The sequence below is a fragment of the Oryx dammah genome, unplaced genomic scaffold (genome assembly GCF_014754425.2).
Source record: "Oryx dammah isolate SB20612 unplaced genomic scaffold, SCBI_Odam_1.1 HiC_scaffold_2, whole genome shotgun sequence".
NCBI lineage: Eukaryota > Metazoa > Chordata > Mammalia > Artiodactyla > Bovidae > Oryx > Oryx dammah.
Window position 1 is genome coordinate 92,172,524 of NW_024070186.1, and position 22,763 is coordinate 92,195,286.

The following is a 22,763-nucleotide window of genomic DNA, read 5'->3' on the forward strand; positions in this document are numbered from 1 at the left end:
CATGACTTAGTGACTGAATAACAACAACACTGTCTACTATGAAATAGGTACTGAAGCCAACTCACTGTATGATGGGAAAAAACAGATTTAAAAAACATGTAAAATATGGTCTTATAATGGCATGATGATATTTTTCTATCTCTGGGGACAGCTGCATTTCCCATTTTCTGTTCCTTTTCCCCAAAATGCTCCTCACCCCTATATTATCCATATCGAGTCCTCATCATCTGTGGTCTCAGCTAGAATGATGTCCCCTCCTCAGAAAGACTTTTCATCTCTCAGATAAATTATCTGAAGTAGCCAACAGCCAGCCCCCTTGATAAACATATTGGAAGACACTAACCAATAGCATATGTCAAATATAATGGTTTATATATTAATATATATTAAACATGATTGTTCTACATACACCATAGTGGTCATTTTGCTGGAGTTGCTCAACCTCTCCCTTGCTGGCTTTGGGGAAGCAGGTGGCCGTATTTGAAAACCCCAAATTTCTGAGGTAGCTTCTCAGAAATGAGGATGGCCTCTGACCACAGCAAGGAAGAAATCAAATTCTTCAGTCCTATAACTGCAAGAAACTGAATACTGCCAACAACCTGAATGAGATTAAAAGCATGTTTTTTCTCCAGTAGAATCTCAGATGAGACCACAGTCTCAGCCAAAATTCTCAATGCATTTTGTGAGACCCTAATCAGAGGAGCCATTTAAGCCATTCCCAGGTGCCTAAGTGCAGAAACTGTGAAATGGCACAAACCAACACAATTGTGGAAAGCAATTATCCTTCAATTAAAAAATAAATTAAAAAAACTTTTTAAAGAATCCAATTACCTTTAAAAAAATACATGTGTTACAACTAGGTTTGTGGTAACAATATTGCACGGCAAAAAATGACTAATGTGCAATCTTTATGAAATTAGGCTGGAGAGGGGTGCTCCTTAATAACACAGCTTCATTAAAATCAAAATTATACCATGCACATACACCATGCACATTTGGGAGACAGTTCTCCATGGGTCTCTTGCTTCTACTTGTCTTGCAAGGAAGTAGCTGTCTGCCTTTTCCTTTGTTTGTGTAGGGAGTAACCTTGGACAATAGAGGTAGTGTCTGTCTCTGGAGCAAGGGGCAGTTTTGCTTGCTGCCTTAGAAATCAGAGATCCTGTCTCCCTTTGAGCAAACGGCAATCTTTCTCACTGCCCATTGTCAAAGATTTGAATTTCCTAAGCTTCCTTTCCTGTGTTGTAACACCTGTGATGTCACCTGGCCTTCTGTGGAAATCGGGGCTTAGAGAAGTGTGGCATAAATGCTGATACTTGCCATTTCTGCTATAAGTAATAAATGATCCTTCATCTCTGACTCAACAGTTTGCCAGTTTCTACCAGCATTCATGAAACTGTGGCAGACACAGTAAATCTCAGACCCTTCAGACTTCCTAAAAAGCTATTGAGAATTTATGTACAGCACGTATTTATTGTGGCAATTGGAAAGCATCTTTTTTTCCCCCCAGGGTCAGAAATGTCAATACTATACAACGTTTCCACTGAACCTATTATTACTAGCGAAACTTGAGAATTCAAGCCTTGTAATTCCTCTGTCTCAGCATCTGGTGTCACTCCTTCTCTACCAACCTCAACTACCCACCCTTACTCAATAGTCTCCACACCTGGAGTTAGTTAGGCTTGAAAGATGGCTAATACCTTTATCATGGGAGAGATTTTAGAAAGTATTCCCTTAGTTGTTGCTTGTTATATCACCAGGCTGGTCATCCTAGCCACAGATGCCTGCTTAGTTCCATCTGTAGCTCGCATTCCCATCGCACCATACAGTAATAAATCAACTGTATTGTGAAAAAAATCCATTATAGTAACTATTGCAACTCTTGCTGCCTACTAATTTAGCAATTACAGCAACAGCGAAGAGTTCCAGAGGCTTAAAAGTAAAGTACTGCTGGTTAAAATTGTAACTGGGAAGTGAGAACTTGATACAAAATTCTGTCCACAGAATTTTCCAGGTGAGAACACTGGAATGAGTTGCCATCCATTTCTTTCACCATGGGATCTTCCCGACCCCAGGACTGAACCTGGGTCTCCTGCACTGCAGGCAGATTCTTTACCACCTGAGCCACAGGGAAGCCCCACAGATAGAACCTCCAAGTGTCCCCCATCTTTACAGAGATGGTTGGTTGAATCCAGTCTTTCATTATTGTCTCCATGTGCTACCTACTGAATTTAATCTCCAATTACAGGTTTCTCAAACTGCTGTGTTTTTCCTGGGGGAAGTGAATTATTGAGATTTTTCCTAGGGTAGAATGGGAAACATTGAATTATAATATTTTATAATCCTACTTTTTCTTTAACTAAGGTCACCATAAATCTAAAGGCATTTAAGCTGGGTAAGAAAAGTAAAGCATGATGTCAAAGTAAAAATCAACAGTTGATCTGAAATCTTACTTATTCATAAATTAAAAAGCAGAAAAAAAACAACCCACATATGTAGGTTAGCTGTACTTTTCTGAAACGAGAGTTGAGTAGCTGAATATAAACGGCTATATATTTCACTTTGAAAAGGAATATCCTTGGTATTCAAGGGCAGGAGAACATTCATCAGAAAGAAGTGCTTGTTGAAAGAGTTTAAGACCCACAGTGCTCAGGGAGGAAAACAAGGTCTTGTTTATGTCTTGAATGCAACAGCTTAAAGGAAGTGTGGGTGGGACAAGACCTGCCGATACTAGCTTACCCTGAGAAAGTCACTGTGGTCACTGCAAGAACCCTGTCTTCACTGAGGCACCAAAGGACAGTGGGCAAGAAAAATCTTTCCTCGGTTGCAGAAAGGCTACTTCAGCTTTTCAGTCTATAACCTGCATCTACAGCTTATCACAGTGCTCTTAATTTCCTAAACATGTGGCTATTTCTCATTTCTTCTTTGTTCATTTCCTAGACACAAAAGTTCAGTAGCACAATTAAATATGTAATAATAATGATTGGTTTTAAAATGATATTCATCTTTCATTTAGACTGACTGAGATGTAGATAACACATTCAACTGTTTTTGAACCCAGGTTCACATGTTGGATGCACAACGAGGCCAAACAAACTGAAACGCTGGAGTTTGGAGCAGAAAAAGGTTTATTGCGAGGGCCAAACAAAGAGAATGGGTGGCTCCTGTGGAAAAGACCTGAACTCCCCCAAGGGTTTCAGGCAAATTTGTGGGGATAGCCACAGGGTGTGTGACTTTGTTCTGATTGGTTGGTGGTGAGGTAGTGCTCCAGAAATCTTAATCAGCATTCCGGTTCCAACCAGCCGGAGGTCCACGTGCTTGTGTTCAGCCTAAAGATACCATCCTCCACCTGGGTGGGGACCTTAGTTCTTGTAGTAGAACCTCGATCTATATCAGGTTGTTATGTATATCTCTTTGAAAGTGAAAGTGAAGTCGCTCAGTCGTGTCCGACTCTGCGACCCAGTGGACTGTAGCCCACCAGGCTCCTGTGTCCATGGGATTCTCCAGGCAAGAATACTGGAGTGGGTTGCCATTTCCTTCTCCAGGGGATCTTCCCAACCCAGGGATCAAACCCAGGTCTCCTGCATTGCAGGCAGACGCTTTAACCTCTGAGCCGGTATATCTCTTTAGGAGAAACTATTTCTAATCACTAACTGTTTGACTCTAGAGGTACCTCGAGAACTCAAGGTCTAAGAGGCTGAAGCATTTTTCCAATAAACAAGAAATGGGGGACCTATAAAGACTTTTGTACCCAGGAGGGCCCCAAAGGGTCCCTGCTCGGTTTCACAACTACTGTGAAGATTAAATGATGGTTGACAAACTCAACAGTTCTATATGTAAGGAAGGTATCTAGTTCTATATGTAAGAAGGTAATGTAGCTGAAGATTTATGTCATCATTTCAACTGATAATTCATTCTAAGTAAGCACATTCTAAAAAGTCTGGGTTCTCTATTAAGAATTATCTGTGCCAATATGAGTTATTGGACAGTACTAGAAGAGAAAATCAGTTCAGACAACATTTTCTTTCTTTTATTTGTTTCTCTGCTTATTTAAGGGAGATCTTACTATGGGAAAAGGGACTTCTAGATTCTTGGCAGGGAAAAATAGTTTGGGGGGAATAATTTGAGTAAAAAACATTTGTGCCATGTCTCATGTGCTAACTACTATTGGGAGGCCAAAATGCATATGACAGGATGACCACACATCTAGAAAGTCACAGTATCTGATCATGACAACATGACTGTTTTCACTTAAAAGCAAGGAAGTGGCCTAACCCCTAAAATAAAACTTTACATACCACCAAAAGTGTAGTGAAAGAGGATATTAAAATGATAAAATTCCATTTTTACCCCATAAAGCAGTGCTTTCTAAACTCCATGGAGTAGGATGCAGTCAGCATAGTTGTCCTTGGACCTCAAGTACAAACGTTTGACTTAATTGTCCTCCTCTGTGCATGACACATTATCATTTTTGGTCCCTGCATGGGCACTTTACTTGCATTTATCTCTATTCTCTGCCCCAACTTACCTCTGCTTATAAGCAACCACTCTGTTTAAACAAGCAAATTGTTTCACACATTGTATTCAAACATGTATGTTTGGTTTTGTTCAGTTCAGTTGCTCAGTAGTGTCCGACTCTTTGCAACCCCATGAATCGCAGCACGCCAGGCCTCCCTGTCCATCACCAACTCTGGAGTTCACTTAAACTCATGTCCATTGAGTTGGTGATGCCATCCAGCCATCTCATCCTCTGTCGTCCCCTTCTCCTCCTGCCCCCAAACACCTTCTTTAAATTTATGCAAATAGTATTGGGCTGTGTATCTATTCTCATTCTGACTTTTTCTCACTACCCATGCATTTTAAAAATGCATCCATTTTACTCTGTGTGTATGTTGTTAGTTTCTTCTAGTTTGGGCCCTGAACTCCACATATACCTATCTAAATACCTCCCCAGTATGAATGCCCAGATTGCCTTCAATTCCTTGCTATATAAATATGCTATGACAATGATCACCATAACATATTCCATTATGGACTTGGAATATAGATCCAGGAATAGAATTGCTGTGTCGTAGGTATTCACCCCGGAGAAGGCAATGGCAACCCACTCTAGTACTCTTGCCTGGAAAATCCCATGGACAGAGGAGCCTGGTAGGCTGCTGTCCATGGGGTCACGAAGAGTCGGACACGACTGAGTGACTTCACTTTCATTTTTCACTTTCATGCATTGGAGAAGGAAATGGCAACCCACTCCAGTGTTCTTGCCTGGAGAATCCCAGGGACAGGGGAACCTGGTGGGCTGCCGTCTGTGGGGTCGCACAGAGTTGGCCATGACTCAAGCGACTTAGCAGCAGCAGCAGCAGCGGGTATGCACCCATTCTTAAATTAACTAGGTACTGCCTAACTGCCTTCCAAAACGGCAGGACCAGTCTCCATTCCTAGGGATTCCTGCATACTCACAATTACTTGGCATTATCCAGTTGTTTAATTTCAGTCTAATGACTGTAAAGTGATACCTCATTGTTAATTTATTTTCCATTTTTATGATTAGTACTCTTGGAACAGCTCATGAGTGTTGACCTTGGTTTTTTGCTGCTATATATTCTACATATTCTCCTGTGTTAAATAAGCAGAAAAACAAAAAAAAACTGGTTGACTATTTGTGCTTCTATATATTGTCTGTTCATATTGAAACAGGAAGGAAGGGGGCAGGGCACAGCCTTTAAAAGAATGACATAGCCCAAGGACACAAAATAAACTGGTTTGAACCAAAGAGCTCCAAGATGGTAGACAAGTGTGTGTTAGTCACTCAGTCATGTCCAACTCTTTGCAGCCCCATAGAGTGTAGCCCACCAGGCTCCTCTGTCCACGGGATTCTCCAGGCAAGAGTACTGGAGTGGGTTGCCATTCCCTTCTCCAGGGGCTCTTCCCGACCCAGGGATTGAACACAGGTCTCCCACATTGCAGGCGGATTCTTTACTGTCGAAGCCACCCAGAGAAGTCCCGAAGCAACATGAGTGCTCCTGCTCCCCTTTCCATTCTGCAGGTGGTTTAGTTGCTATTGTGTCTGACTCCTGCGACCCCATGGACTGTAGCCTGCCAGGCTCCTCTGTCCATGGGATTCTCCAGGCAAGAATTCTGGAATGGGCTGCAAGTACACTTACACTAGACCTTGAGCCTCACTAATATGTTCATTGGGCTTCCTGGTGGCTCGGATGATAAAGAGTCTGCCTGTAACGCAGGAGACCAGGTTCGATCCCTGTATTGGGAAGATCCTCTGGAGAAGGGAATGGCTATCCATTCCAGTATTCTTGCCTACAGAATTCCATGGACAGAGGAGCCTGGTGGGCTACAGTCATGGGGTTGCCAAGAGTCAGACATGACTGAACGACTAATACTTTCACTTTCATACACTCACTTTAACACAAGCAAGCTAAATGATACACCCATAAGCACCATGACAGTTCCAAGGCTGATCATAAAGGTCAAAAAGTGGGTGGTGACCTAATTTCTGGAAATCCCCACTCCTTCCCCAAAATAGCTGGAATACTACTCCTACTCACAGGCTATGAAATTACCCACCCCTATAAAAACTGACAACCCCCTATACTCTAAGGCCACTCTCACCTTCTGAGATGACCCACACTCTGTTTATGGAGTGGATTTTCTCTAAATAAATCTACTTCTTATCTATCACTTTGTCTTTCACCAAGCTGTGATGAGACATTAAGAACCTGAGCTTCATTAAGTCCTGACATCAGGTGTGATCTCAGTTAAAAGACTGCTTTCAAGTCCCAATCTGAGACACAGTTTTAATATCTCTTCTCCATTTTCCTATTGAGGTTGTTATTTTCTTGTTGTTATTTTATGTAAGTTCCTTAAATATTCTTGACATTACTACCTTGTTGGACTTGATTGTTTCAGGTATCTTTTACCAATTTGTCATCTACTTGTTAACTTGGTCTACAGTGTCTGTTAAAAGACACTGAGACATATTAAAATTTTTAAGAGTTTATTTGAGCAAAAATTGATTCCAATCAGTAGCACCAAATAAGTAGTGGTTGGGAAAGCTTCACCGGCATAAGCTTGGGGAGATGCTTTAACAGAAAAAAGGTGAAAGAAAAGTAAGGATATTAGTTATGGCCTGGCTGCAGTATAAAGCCTTGTTAACTACTTGTGATTGGTTGCCTTTCAGTTCAGTTCAGTTCAGTCGCTCAGTTGTGTCCAACTCTTTGTGACCCCATGAACCAAAGTGCACCAGGCCTCCCTGTCCATCACCAATTCCCGGAGTTTACCCAAACCCATGTCCATTGTGTCAGTGATGCCATCCGACCATCTCATCCTCTGTTGTCCCCTTCTCCTCCTGCCTTCAATCTTTCCCAGCATCAGGGTCTTTTCAAATGAGTCAGCTCTTCACATCAGGTGACCAAAATGTTCAAGTTTCAGCTTCAGCATCAGTCCTTCCAATGAACACCCAGGACTGATCTTCTTTAGGATGGACTGGTTGGATCTCCTTGCAGTCCAAGGGACTCTCAAGAGTCTCCTCCAACACCACAGTTCAAAAGCATTAATTATTTGGCACTCAGCTTTCTTTATAGTCCAACTCTCACATCCATACATGACCACTGGAAAAACCATAGTCTTGACTAGATGGACCTTTGTTGGCAAAGTAATGTCTCTGCTTTTCAATATGTTGTCTAGGTTGCTCATAACTTTCCTTCCAAGGAGTAAGCGTCTTTTAATTTCATGGCTGCAGTCACCATCTGCAGTGATTTTGGAGCCCAGAAAAATAAAGTCAGCCACCGTTTCCACTGTTTCCCCATCTATTGGCCATGAAGTGATAGGACCAGATGCCATGGTCTTAGTTTTCTGAATGTTGAGCTTTAAACCAACTTTTTCACTCTCCTGTGTCACCTTCATCAAGAGGCTTTTTAGTTCCTCTTCAATTTCTGCCATAAGGGTGGTGTCATCTGCATATCTGAGGTTATTGATATTTCTCCCAGCAATCTTGATTCCAGCTTGTGCTTCCTCCAGCCCAGTGTTTCTCATGATGTACTTACTCTGCCTTTAGCATTTTAAGTTTGTAACTCTGAGGCATTAATAGGCTTAAATTTTGGTTTGCCTACCTAGGTTGTCATGGCATCAGAACCACATGAGTCTAACAGTCTCCTTATTGTTACAGATCTCCAATGGGTCAGTGACCTCATCAGTGGGTCCTTGGCCTTGAGTTGCCAATACCAATCAAACAAACATGGGGTTCAGTATAGCAAAGCATACACTTCATTCATTGATCAAGAAATGGAGAAGAGGGAGTTCATTCTCTAAATACACCTTCTCCCCTGGGGTAGGGGGAAAGGGGTTAGGAGGTAGAGACATCATCAAGGCTCTAGGAAATGGGGGGAGATTTTCAGTGGCAGCTGGGTCACACACAGTCTTCCATGCTTCTTTGCCCACAGCATGAATCATACCTAGCAAAGTGCAAGTCTCCTGCCTGGGTGGAGATTTTAACATAGTAATGAAGCAAAAAGTAACTTTTGTACTCTGCCAGGTTTCATCTACTCCGAAAGATTCCTGTGGTTATGTCAGAGCCAGTCCGGTTTGGTTGACCATTGCACGTTTCTTGAAGCACAGCTGTAAAACATCCTTGACAAATACCAGGTGCTTTGAAATAAGTAAAGAGATAAATCAAGGCAAGCATCCATTAATTCTCAGGGGCAGGTATGGGTACAGTTTAATTAATTTAACATGTCCTTTGTAAATCCTCAAGCCTTTATTTTCATGTAATCAATTTCATGAAGTTTTTTACTTACAATTTATGCTTTTGAAATGTTGTCAAAAAGGTTGTTCCCCACCTCTTGGTATAGTTTGGTCTTTTACATGTAGATGCAGTACTTAATTTTTTCTAGTTTATTTTTCTTTTCCCCATTGACTTGAACTGTGTTTATTGTAGATTCCATTTCCAAGTGATGTTGATGTTGCTAGTTCAAGAAGCACTGTATGAATAACAAGATAACTGAACAATGGGAGTGAACAGCTAGCTGAAAGAATGGTGGATAAAGGTGAATTTGAGAGAATGTAAGGACTCACCTGGTGGCTCAATGGTAAAGAATATGCCAGCAAGGCAGGAAACGTGGGTTCAATCCCTGGCTTGGGAAGATCCCCTGGGGTAGAAAAAGAGTCAGACATGACTTAGTGACTAAACAACAACAAATATATTGTGTTATTAAACATATCAGCCCAGAATGAAGTAAAAATCATGCTTATTAGTAGTTTTTAGATGATAAAATGGGGATGGTTTTAGTATCTTTGAAAATGTACATATAGAAATTACTCCTACACAGCACCAGTTCACAGATACACTTCAGGATTCCCTAAGCTAAATCTCTGAAATACAGAAAGAAACCTCAGGTGATCCTGAAAGCTTGATCACCCAAAATATCTATCTCTAGGCAGCTACTTAAATAATGTCTGGAAATCTTGCTTTAAAAAATAAGTTCATTCTTCCTCCAACAATTCATTGCAGGGAAAAAGCAATGGCTATGTGCATTTTATTGCAAGTAACATAAGCACCAGTTTACTTAACTACCTAGGAAGATAGGTATTAATTGACTTTGAGAAATAAGGAAAAGGCAATTTTCAGTTTTACTAACTGGCATATTTGCCCTATGATTGGACAATTCATACTGAAATCAAATCAGTAAGAGAAGAAGCTATAAATTGAGAATTTAAATTGAGTCGGGTGAGGTATGAGTAGTGGGGAATTTTTTTTCAAGACTTGTGGATTGGATTGTTCAATGTCTTTTAACTACATCAGTGAAGGGGGTTAGGAAGGACAATAAGAAGGCAAGTAATGCTGAGCATAAAATACTGGGAGCTAATGTGATATTCAAGAGGAAATGGCTTACACTAGCGGTTACTCTCATTCAGTTGTCATCATTTGTGGTGGGTGTAGGGTTGAGAGATCTGAGCTGCCTTACTACTTTCCTTCGTGTTGCTGTTCAGTCACTAAATTGTGTCTGACTCTTTGCAACCCCACGGACTGCAGCACATCAGGCTTCCCTGTCCTACACTATCTCCTGGAGTTTGTTCAAACTCATGTCCATTGAGTCAGTGATGCCATGCAACCATCTCACCCTCTGTCACCCTTATCTTTTCCTGCCCTCAACCTTTCCCAACATCAGGGTCTTTTCCAATGAGTCAGTTCTTCACATCAGGTGGCCAAAGTATTGGAGTTTCAGCTTCAGTATCAGTCCTTCCAATGAATATTCAGGTTTGATTTCCTTTAGGATCAACTGGTTTGATCTCCTTGCAGTCCATGAGACTCTCAAGAATCTTCTCCAGCAACACAATTCAAAAGCATCAATTCTTCGCTGCTCAGCCTTCTTTATGGTCCAACTCTCACATCCATACATGACTACTGGAAAACCAGAGCTTTGACTATATGTGCATTTGTTGGCAAACTAATGTCTCTGTGTTTTAATACACTGTCTAGGTTTGTATCCAAGGGCCAACCATCTTTTAATTTTATGGCTGCAATCACCATCCTCAGTGATTTTGGAGCCCAAGAAAGTAAAATCTGTTACTGTTTCCACTGTTTCCCCATCTGTTTGTCATGAAGTGTTGGGACCAGATGCCACAATCTTATTTTTTTAATGTTGAGTTGTAAGCCAGCCTTTTCACTCTATTTCACCTTCATCAAGAAGCTCTTAAGTTTCTCTTCACTTTTTGCCATTAGCATGGTATTATATGCATATCTCAGAGAAGGCAATGGCACCCCACTCCAGTACTCTTGCCTGGAAAATCCCATGGGTGGAGGAGTCTGGCAGGCTGCTGTCTATGGGGTCCCACAGAGTTGGACATGACTGAAGTGGCTTAGCAGCAGCAGCATATGCATATCTAAGGTTGTTGATATTTCCACCAGCAATCTTGATTCCATCTTGTGAGTCATCCAACCTGGCATTTCTCATGATGTACTCTGCATATTCCAGAAAAAAACATCCACCTCTGTTTCATCGACTATGCTAAAGTCTTTGTGTGGATCATAACAAATTGTGAAAAGCTCTTAAAGAGATCAGAATACCAGACCATCTTACCTGTCTCCTGAGAAACCTGTCTGTGGGTCAAGAAGCCACAGCTAGAACCCTGCATGGAACTACTGACGGGGTTCAAGATTGAGAAAGGAGTACAACAGGGCTGTCTGCTGCCACCCTGTTTGTTTAACCTATATGCTGAGCATGTCATGAGAAAAGCCGGGCTGGATGAGTTACAATCTGGAATCAATAGGTGGGAGAAATGTGAAAAATGTGAATCTGATAGGTGGGAGAAACATGAAAAACCTCAGACATGTGGATCACACCACTCTAATGGCAGAAAGCAAAGAGGAGCTAAAGAGCCTCTTGATGAGGGTGAAGGAGGAGAGTGAAAGAGCCAGCCTAAAACTAAATATTAAAAAAACTAAAATCATGGTGTCTGGCCCCATTACTTCATGGCAAATAGAGGGGAAAGGGTGAAAGTTGTGACAAGTTTCCTCTTCTTGGGCTCTAAAAATTACTGTGGATGCTGCAGTCATGAAATCAGAGGCGATTGCTTCTTGGCAGGAAAGCTATCACAAACCTAGACAGTGCATTGAAAAGCAGAGATGTAATGTCTCTGCTGATAAAGGTTTGTATAGTCAAGGCTTATTTATGGTCTTCCCAGGGGTCATGTACAGTTGTAAGAGCTGGGCGGTAAAGAAGACAGAACACCAAAGAATTGATGCCTTCAAACTGTGGTGCTGGAGAAGACTTCTGAAAGTCCCTTGGACAGCAAGGAGATCAAATCAGTCAGTCTTAAATGAGATCAACCCTGGATATTCCTTGGAAGGACTGAGGATGAAGCTGAAGCTCCAGTATTTTGGTCATCCAATGAGAACAGCTGACTCATTGGAAAAGTCCCTGATGCTGAGAAAGATTGAGGACAGAAGGAGAAGAGGGCATCAGAGGATGAGATGGCTGGATGGCATCACCTATGCAATGGACACGAACTTGGGCAAACTTTGGGAGATGGTGAGGGACAGGGAGGCCTGGTATGCTGCAATCCATGGGATCACAAAGAGTCAGACACAACTGGGCAACTGAATAACTACTCTGCATATAGGCACTTCCCAGGTGGCGCTAATGATAAAGAACCCACCTGCCAATGTAGGAAACTTAAGAGATGCAGGTTCGATCCCTGGATGAGGATGATCCCCTGGAGGAGGGCATGGGAACCCACTCCAGTATTCTTGCCTGGAGAGTCCCCATGGACAGTGGAGCTGGCAGGCTACAGTTAATAGGGTTGCAAAGAGTTGGACATGAGTGAAGTGACTTAGCACCCATGCACACTGCATATAAGTTAAATAAGCAAGGTGACAATATAGAGCCTTAATGAACTCCTTTCTCAATTTTGAACCAGTCTGTTGTTCCATATCTGGTTCTAACTGTTGCCTCCTGGACTGTATACAGGTTTCTCAGGAGGCAGGTAACATGGTCTGGTATTTTCAACTCTTTCATAATTTTCCAGTTTGTTGTAATCCACACAGTCAAAGGATTTAGCATAGTGAATGAAACAGATAGATGCTTTTGTGGAAATCCCTTGCTTTTTCTATGATCCAGCAGATGTTGGCAATTTGATCTCTGGTTCATCTGCCTTTTCTAAATCCAGCTTGTACATCTGGAAGTTCTCAGCTCAGGTACTGCTAAAGCCTAGTTTGAAGGATTTTAAGTATTATCTTACTGCTGCTTCTGCTGCTGCTAAGTTGCTTCAGTTGTGTCCGACTCTGTGTGACCGCATAGATGGCAGCCTACCAGGCTCCCCTGTCCCTGGGATTCTCCAGGCAAGAACACTGGAGTGGGTTGCCATTTCTTGCTAGCATGTGAAATAAGTGCAATTGTGTGGTAGTTTGAACATTTTTCAGCATTGTCCTTCTTTGGGATTGGAATGAAATTGACCTTTTCCAGTCCTGTGGCCACTGCTGAGCTTTCCAAATTTGCTGGCATATTGAGTGCAGCACTTTAATGGCATCATCTTTTAGGATTTGAAATAGCTCAGTTGGAATTCCATCACCTCCAGTAGCTTTGTTCATAGTAATGCTTCCTTGACTTCACATTCCAGGATGTCTGGCTCTAGGTGAGTGACCACACTATCACGGTTATTTGGGTCATTAAGACCTTTTTTTTTGTATAGTTCTTCTATGTATTCTTGCCACTTCTTAATCTCTTCTGCTTCTCTCAGGTCCTTGCCATTTCTGTCCTTCACTGTGCCCATTCTTGCATGAGATGTTCCCTTGGTATCTCAAATTTTCTTGAAGAGATCTCTAAAAGAATTCCTTAGAAGAAATGCAGTAGCCTTCATAGTCTACAAAAGAATCCAAAATTGCAGTACTTGGGTGCAATCTCAAAAATTACAGAATGATCTTGGTTCATTTCCAAGGTAAATCATTCAACATCACAGTAGTCCAAGTCTATGCCCCAACCTCTGATGCCAAAAAACCTGAACGGTTTTATGAAGACCAACAAGACGTTCTAGAACTAACACCAAAAAATGATGTCCTTTTCATCACAGAGGATTGGAATGCAAAAGTAGGAAGTCAAGAGATACCTGGAGTAACAGGCAAGTTTGGCCCTGGAGTACAAAATGAAGCAACGCAAAGGCTAATGGAGTTTTGTCAAGAGAATACACTGGTCACAGCATACACCCTCTTCCAACAACACAAGAGATGGCTCCACACATGGGCATAACCAGATGGTCAATACCGAAATCAGATTGATTATATTCTCTTCAGCTGAAGATAGAGAAGTTCTATACAGTCAGCAAAAATAAGGCCTGGAGCTGACTGTGGGTCAGATTATCAGCTCCTTATTGCAAAATTCAGGCTTAAATTGAAGAAAGTAGAGAAAACCACTAGGTCATTCAGGTACGACCTAAATCAACTCCTTTACAGTTATACAGTGGAAGTGACAGATTCAAGGGATTAGATCTGAGAGACATTGTGCGTGAAGAACTATGGATGGAGATTGGTAACAGTACAGGAGGCAGTGACCAAAATCTTCTCCGAGAAAAACAAACGGCAGAAGGCAACAACGTGGCTGTCAGAAGAAGCCTTACAAATAGCTGAGAAGAGAAGAGAAGTGAGGAGCAAAGGAGAAAAGGAAAGTATACCCAACCGAATGCAGAGTTCCAGAGACTAGGAAGGCGAGATAAGGAAGCCTTAAGTGAACAACGCAAAGAGATAGAGGAAAATAATAGACTGGGAAAGACTAGAAGATCTCCTCCTTTGTGGGTCCTCCAGGTCGCTGCACTCTCGTCTCACTTCTCTGCTCCTGGACCAAAGAGACGTCCTCACATGAATACCTTCATTTTGACTCTTCTGCACAGCGCCTTTAAAAAAAAAAACCACAACTCTCCTTTCGCCTCTCTTCCCCCAAATGTGGAAGAGAGGCAGGACTTCCTGTTCTTTTCAGAGCGACTGCCGGAAGTGAATGCGCGCAAATCGGCTTTGCCAAGTCTGGAGAGTTCACGCTGTCTGTGCTAGTTGCTGTTTTGGGGCACGAAAAATGCCAGGTCTGGCGGCCGCAAGCCCTGCCCCATCTGAGTCGCAGGAGAAGAAGCCGCTGAAGCCCTGCTGCGCCTGCCCGGAGACCAAGAAGGCGCGCGATGCGTGGTTAGTGCGCAGTCCGGGAGGGGGCGGCCGGGGGCTCCGCGTCTAGAGCTCAGGCCTTCTGCCCTGCCTGGGGCTGGTGCTGGTCCTCGCTTAGGCGTGTGGTGCTCTTGAAGGCTATAGAGTCCAATAGGCTTCGCTGTTGGCTGGCTGTAGACTGAGCTCTTAGCTCACCCTTGGGAAACAGATGAAGGGATTGGAAAGAGGTCAGATTGACTCGAGTTAGCTTCGCCCACTCATTCCTTCCTACAAAGGGTTTCTGAACGTGGAAATGTTATGGGTCAAACACTGCCTTAGGTTCAAAAACGTAGAAATGGGTAAAGATGCTGCTTGATTTAAAGGAACTTACAGTTAATGGAGCATTAATGATTGCTGTGTGAAGTTTGGCAGTATCAAAGAGTACAATTTCTGGTGATTTCTCCCAAAATTTAGACATAGTAAGACACAGGGTACATTTCTTAACACTGCAGAAAACCCCCTTATGCCCCCACCTCTTCTAGCTAGATGATTTAAAAATCAACCAGGCTGTGATATAAATGACATTACAGTATTCAGAATAGTACAGCTAGATTACCATCAACTCGCATTCTTGTTTTTATTGTATACAGCCTCTATTGTGGAACAAATATCTGAAGGAATCTTCAGATAATGTGAGTGTTACACCTCTCCCTCCAGTCCCTTTTTGTCCTCACACAGAAAGTAAAGACATTAACACTTAAGTATTTTGCAAGTAATAGTGTGAAGGGAAAATTGAAGGCTACAGTGGGATACTGTGCTTCCACAGTTAAAAACAGTAGGTGCTTATTGAACCTTCAGATAGTATTACATCATGATTAAGAGCCTGGGATCCAGTTTCAGTTTGAGTCCTGGTTCACCAACCAGCTTTGTGACCTTAAGCAAATTAACATCTCTGCCTCATATCTGTAAAATGGGCCTAAGGTTTCTGCCTTCAGAATTACTGTGCTATAAGTCATATTTGGGGCCTAGCACAGTATTTTCAGTATTTAATAAATGATCAGGGTGAGCTAGCTATTATTTTCATAAGGAGCTTGCTATCCCATGCAGACAGCCATTAAAGCTAGTGAAAGATAGGTTGTATTTAGAAGGAAGGAGAACCTACCTTTTTAAAAGATAACTTGTGCAACAGTTACCTCTGACCCCTATGGCGGCTCCCCAGATATCTAGAGTCAGGAGTCAGTTTTTTCATATAATTGATTTTTTTCGTGGTCCTAGTCTTTACTTTGTAATTTTACAAGTGAAAAGTTCTTTGATCATCATGAGTGGGGCTCCTCAAGCCGCCCTTGGCAGCCAGATGTCCTTTGCTGTTTGTGTGTGCCCTTGGCAGCCAGATGTCCTTTGCTGTTTGTGTTGGGTGTCTTGTGGCTAGAAGTAAATGTATTTAGAGGTATTTGAATGTAGAGCGGAATCAAAAATGTAATTCCTCTGTGATAGGCAAAAAATTAAGCTCTTCTTTCTGTACATTTAATGTTAACTTTTTTCTCGGTTTATTTCATTACAGAGCAGTATTATTCCTTGGATATTGTCTAGGGTCAATATTTAATATGCATAATTATTTCTTCTAATCAGATTCCTCTCCCCCTCAAAACTAGTTATCTGTGGAACATTTTCGTGGGCAAAGGAGTATCACAAGAGCCAGTAAAAACAAATTTGGTATAAAACCATTTGGTGTAATACCGTTTTTAAAACTCCAGCTGTATTCTGTCAGATCCATGTTCTGCCTCACTCCTCATCACTTAGCTTACTTACCGCTAATGTGCTTAATGCCTACTTTATTAACAAGTGCATTTTGATTTATAGCATAATTGAGAAAGGAGAAGAGCAATGTGGACACCTAATTGAAGCCCACAAGGAGTGCATGAGAGCCCTGGGATTTAAGATATGAAATGGTGAGCATGGTACTTTCTTATTGGGAAGGTAATACATAGGCTGATTGCTTCAAATTTGTGTATTGCTTTACAGGTTTAGCAATCATTCGGCAGCATTCTTGGGGCTTCCGTCATAGTTCAGTCGGTAAAGAATCTGCCTGCAATGCAGGAGACCCAGGTTCAATTCCTGGGTCAGGAAGCTGCTCTGGAGACAGAAATGGCAGCCCACTCTAGTATTCTCACCTGGAGAATCCCATGGACAGAGGAGCCTGGCGGGCTGCAGTCCATGGGATCACAAGAGTCAGACACGGCTTAGCAACTAAACCACCACTTGTCTGAAATGTAGCTCACCTGGTTAATCTAACATGCCTAAGTATAACTAGAAAAATAGCTTTTCAGTTTCTAGTGTACAGGGTAAATGATGCTAATAAATTGAGAAATATGGGACTTCCCAGGTGGTCCAGTGGTTAAGACTCCCAGCTTCCACCGCAGGGTCCCTGGGCTCCATCTCTGGTTGGTCAGGATCCTGCATGCTGCATGTTGCCACCAGAAAAAAGAAATTGAGAGGTGTTTTGTGGATTTGGGAAGGGGAGAATTAAGCTTTCAAGTAAGGGCTTGACAAAAGCTTTTAGAATTATGTTATAGATAGGAGAATCATGGCTTAGGAAGTTCAGAATATCCAGACAAAAAATTCAGTTGTCTGATTAAAAGGGAAATATTCTCTGTTTTTTGTTTCTAATCTTGTGAGTTTTTAGGAAGAGCTTTTTTTAAAAAATTAATTTATATATTATAATTAGAGGCTAATTACTTTACAATATTGTGGTGGTTTTTGCCATTCATTGACATGAATCAGCCATGGGTGTACATGTGTTACCCTGTCCCGAACCATCCCCTCTTCCCTCCCCATCTCAACCCTTTGGGTTATCCTAGCGCACCAGCTTTGAGTGCCCTGTTTCAAGAATCAAACTTGGACTGGTCATCTGCTTCACATATGGTAATATACATGTTTCAATGCTATTCTCTCAAGTCATCCCACCCTCGCCTTCTCCCACAGAGTCCAAAAGTCTGTTCTTTATATCTGTGTTTCTTTTGCTGTCTCACAGGGCCATCGTTTCCATCTTTCTAAAGTCCATATATATGCATTAATATACTGTATTGGGGTTTTTCTTTCTGACTTAGGAAGAGCTTTTAAATGTGGAGTAGGCAGCACATGGAAGCATTGCTTTCTGCAAAACAGAAATGGAATTGTCGCTGTTTCTTTTGTACCATGCTTTATTTAATAAAAGTAAAACCTCGGTTTTTGGTTTTCTGGGCTGTGCTGGGTCTTCGTTGCTGCATGGGCTTTTCTCTAGTTGCAGAGGCGAGGGGCGCTCTCTAGTTGGGGTATGCCGACTTCTTATTGCGGAGGCTTCTCTTGTTGCAGAGCACAGGCTCTAGAGCGCTCGGGCTTCACGTGGTCTCGGTAGTTGTGCCTTGCAGGCTCTAGAGCACTGGTTCAATAGTCGTGGTGCATGGGCAGATTTGCCATGCGGCCTGTGGGATCTTCCCACATCAGGGTCGAACCCATGTCTCTTGCATTGGCAGGTGGATTCTTTACCACTGAGCCACCTGGGGAAGCCCCTCTGGACATACCAAGTGTTCAATAGAAGATTCTTGATAAAATGAATAAATAAATGAGGAAACTAAGGCCCATATGTATGAAGTGACTACCTTTAGGCAGGGTCAGACCTGTAACCTCTGTCTGTAGAAAGATGCCCTCTGCTTGGTGCCCTTACTCCCCCATAAGATCCACACCATACCACCATTTTAATAATAGCTGAGAGATAAAGCCAAAGCTACATACCAGTATAAAAGTAATAGAAAGCCTGGCTTCTTTCCCTTTCACCTGTTTCCTGCCTCTTTGAAATTTTACATGTGACCAGCCTTCCTCTTTGAGCTGTGAAAAAGGGGGGATAAGGAACCAGCTGATAAGAAGTATCACTATGAGGTGGAAAACAGTCTAGACTGAAAGTCCTGAGGCTTAACTTTGGTTCTCCTCTTCTCTAGCTTAGAGTATGTTTTACTTGGACTAAATATATGTTCATTAAGATACTAATCTAATCATATCTGAGTTTTACTTTTTTGTTTATAAAAAGAGATCCTATAATATATTTTGTGATTTTTATGTATGGTATTATGAACCTGTGTATACAAGATATACTTAAGTGACTTTTTTAAAATCTCATGGTGAATCATTTTGTAAAATAAGTAAATATGGTTGTGGGGAGCTTAAAAAGTATAACTATTTTTTAAAAGTATAACTTGATTACTTCAAAGACATGGAATCTCAACATTTGTGCATGATTTCCTTGTCCCTTTCTTTCTAGTCAGTTGTGTAAGCTGTTGCTTAGGGTTAAGCCTGCCTTGATAAAAAGGATGATTTTTTTTTAAATGCTAATTTTAGAAGCATCAGAAGTTTCACTTGGACTTCATGTGGATCTCAAAGGTGATATAGTTATTGCTATAAGTAGCATATATTCACGAGGACCAGAAGATATCATGGTTTTCTTTGTTATTGGGATGGAGAATGAGAGTGATTACTATGGCTTCATTTGTGTATAAAAGAAAATGCAAGAGCTTTGGACTTAGAAAACAGTTGAACCAGTTGTGTGATATTGAGCAAGTCCTTAAATTTCTGAGCCTTAGTTTTCTCATGTGTAAAGGAGAGAGAACAGTACATGACCAAACTACTTCTTAGAGTCATCGTGATGATTAAATGATATGTGTATGAATAGGCTTTGTAAACTGTCAAAGAGAAACCAGATAGCCATATCTTGAAATTGTGGATAGCAGACATTCTATTGAGGTCTGTTTAGTATATGTCATGATTAGGTATTTTTGAATCCTGGTTATGAAAAGAATCTGAATCCACGTAGGGCCTTTCTTAGGATTGAGAATATGTTTTTTATTTTCAGCATAAAGCTACTTTTGGAAAAGGAACAGGTGTTTGACTCTACTGTGGTCCCAGGTGCCCTATTTCCCTATCCCCCATGGGGAAATGGAGGGACCATGAAGTCAGAAAAAGAAAAAGCCTTGCTCAAGTTAGGAATGGATAGGTGGTGGGATTAAAACTGGAATCTTGATCTTGTTTTGTTTTGCCTGGTCTGGGTCTTTGCTGTGTGCGGGCTTCCTCCAGCTGCTCAGAGCAGGGCTCCTCCTCTTGGCGGTGCCCGGGCTTCTCATTGTGACGGCTTCTTTTGTGAAGCACAGCGCAGTAGTTGAGGCTCTAGGGCTCTAGGCATGGACTCAGTAGTTGTGGAGTATGGGCTTAGTTGCCCCAAAGCATGTGGAATCTTCCTGGACCAGGGATCAGATCTGTGTCCCCTGAATGGGCAGGCAGATTCCTTACCACTAGACCACCAAGGAAGTCCAAATCTAGGTCTTTTTCACTCTCCAGATTGCGAGCACTTTATACTTCACTCCTTGCACTTAATGAGATTTTACTGACAACGTATTCATTTTTAGGTTTACCTAAAACTTTATTTTGAATGCTAGTTACAAAGACCTTTTGTTGAAATACAGAGGTGGATATAACCCAGCAACCAGGTCAGTAACTGGGTAAAATTCAACACTACTATCTGCGCTCTTATAAGATAAACTTAACTAAATTGTTGTCTCTTACACCATTAGACCACATATTTCTGAGGATAGCTTCAAAGGAAAAATATTTCGCAATCTCAGATCTTCCCAGTAATGAACATGAAAGTTCCTTAATTCAAAAACCTTAGTAGCTTTTATTTTCTAAATAAGATCTTAATTGTACCTTGAATCCAGAATATTGAACTTAATATGAAAGTAAGTACATTCAGCCAGAAGTGTACCTTATAATCATCTGAGGAATGTTTTCCAAAATTCACAAGCTTGAGCCCTGATCTGCACCTGTTAACCGAAGCTCCTAGATAATTTTCAGGTGTTCCTCTCTAAGAACCATTGGCTTAAGCTGAAGAAGTAGTAGCTGCTGCTGCTGCTGCTAAGTTGCTTCAGTCGTGTCCGACTCTGTGCGACCCCATAGACGGCAGCCCACCAGGCTCCCCCGTCCCTGGGATTCTCCAGGCAAGAACACTGGAGTGGGTTGCCATTTCCTTCTCCAATGCATGAAAGTGAAAAGTGCAAGTGAAGTTGCTCCGTCATGTCCGACTCTAGCGACCCCATGGACTGCAGCCTACCAGGCTCCTCTGTCCATGGGATTTTCCAGGCAAAAGTACTGGAGTGGGGTGCCACTGCCTTCTCCAGAAGAAGTAGTAGGGATAATATAAACTGTCTAAAGATTTAATAGCAGCAAAAACAGAGACTTGAAAACTACTCCTAAGAAAAAATAGGGTGTGATTGTGGTGATTCTAGACATTTACAACTGCTTTTTTTTTTTTGGCTGCGCTAGGATTTCGTTGCTGTCTGAGGAATTTCTCTAGTTGCGGCATGCAGGGGCTACTCACTAGTTGGGTACACAGACTTCTCACTGCGGTGGCTTCTCTGTGGAGTACAGGCTCTAGGCACACAGGTTTCGGTAGCTGCAGCACACAGGCTTTAGCGTGCTGGCTCAGTAGTTTTGGTGCACAGGCTTAGTTGCCCCATGGCATGTGGAATCTTCCCACCAGGGATCCAACCCGTATCCTCTACACTTGCCAGGTGGATTTCTATCCACTGGGCCACCAGGGAAGTCCATGACTGCTTCTTTTCCTGAAAGAGAAACTAGAGGAAACTAAAACCTGCTTATAAATGGCGGCTGGTATCTTTCTGCCTTTAAGACCCAGGAGGCACCTAGAGAACACAGTTTGGGGGCTAAAATCTTTGAAATAAATTAAAGGACTAGCACTGAGTGGTGGTGATACTCAGTATTTAAAGTTTGATTGAACTTAATATTTGGTTAAAATATGTTTAAAATATGCTGATTTCACACACACAAAACAAACTCAGAGACAACTGATGATGTCTGAAAATATCCTGAGAGTCAAGAAAAAGGGTCATTTTTGCTATTTGAACATTTATTCTTTCAATAGATATCTATCTTCTGTCAAGGACTTTATACCCAGAGGCTTTCAGTGGGTAGCCCCCCTGATGATGAGTAGCTGATAACAGAAGAGGTAGCAGTGCTATACAGACTGTCTCTTGAAATGAGAGTGACTTCATTTTTGCATATGTTTACATGTATTCTTCTTCTGAGCCTTTTAGAAAAGAGAGAATTTATAAATTTGTATTGTTGATAAGGCTTATCTTTTCTAAACCAAATACAGGAATAGCTAGGTGAGGGAAGCACTTGAATTAGACTTGACCAGTCGGCCAGTCCAAATTGCTTAGCTAACTTGTTAGCATTGTTCCTGTCTTCTGGGATGGGAGTCGGGGTGGGTACGAGCTTTTTGGAGAGACACCCGCTGTGACCAGCAGCCCTATCCTCTGCTGCTCTCCCGTTTTGATCTTCCAGATTCATTTCAAAAGTGTTACCCTTACTTTGCCCTTGGGTTTGAGTGAGCAACTTTCCACAGGAAATGCCTTGTATACAGAGCTGACCTGCCTTCCACTTCGTGGATCTTTGCCAAACATACTTGAGTCAGCAAGGAGGGGGTTGCAAGTTTCTTCGCTTGAATATCTATAAAAATAAATCTCTTTGGGGAAGATGTTTTTGAGAAAATAAATGAACGTATAGTTTTTACTTCAACAAAGACTTTAAAGATTAAACCTTATAATGAATTAAACAGTTTCTGTGATGTTTTTAAAGTTAAGCAAAACTAAAATTTTAAGTGTGGATTTTTTTTTTTTTGTGGCTGGTTTAGAATAATTGTGGCAGTTAGTTAATAGTCCTCAGCTAAAGCATATATTTCTAGCATCTTAATTCCTGACTCCACAGGTCTGGCATGATGTTTGAAATTTTAAACTTTCTAAAATACATTTTTCTCTTCAGGTGGTCTGCTCTGGAGTGAATAGTTCCTGAAAAATGAAGATTCAGTAACTTTGGGAGTTCCTTGCTGAAAATTGATAAATAAAAAATTATTTATTTATTAAAAAAAAATCCCTGGTTAAAAGTCTTCAGGTGTGTTTCTTTTTGTATTCCTCACATCCTCAAGTGGTATTTATTTTTCTTAAGGAATATCTGTGGGTTTCTCATTTGTGGATTCAAACAACCTTGGATCAAAAATATTGGGGGGTGGGGGTGGGGGAATTCCAGAAAG

General features: G+C 41.6%; 1 protein-coding gene across 1 annotated transcript; it reads left to right on the plus strand.

Moving 5' to 3' along the window:
• The first annotated feature begins 14,476 nt into the window (after positions 1-14,476).
• LOC120871301 (cytochrome c oxidase copper chaperone) lies at positions 14,477-22,556 on the plus strand. The gene is made up of 3 exons (XM_040251193.1): positions 14,477-14,677; positions 16,493-16,581; positions 22,496-22,556. Exons 1-2 carry the CDS (start codon positions 14,496-14,498, stop codon positions 16,575-16,577), a joined length of 267 nt encoding a protein of 88 aa, XP_040107127.1. The 5' UTR covers positions 14,477-14,495; the 3' UTR covers positions 16,578-16,581; positions 22,496-22,556.
• Positions 22,557-22,763: the final 207 nt, after the last annotated feature.

Excerpts from the sequence above, each read along its gene's own strand:
- LOC120871301 (XM_040251193.1), top strand. The coding sequence starts at position 14,496 with ATGCGCGCAAATCGGCTTTGCCAAGTCTGGAGAGTTCACGCTGTCTGT. Across the intron at positions 14,678-16,492 it reads AAGAAGGCGCGCGATGCGTG|CATAATTGAGAAAGGAGAAG; the intron begins GTTAGTGCGCAG and ends TTTGATTTATAG.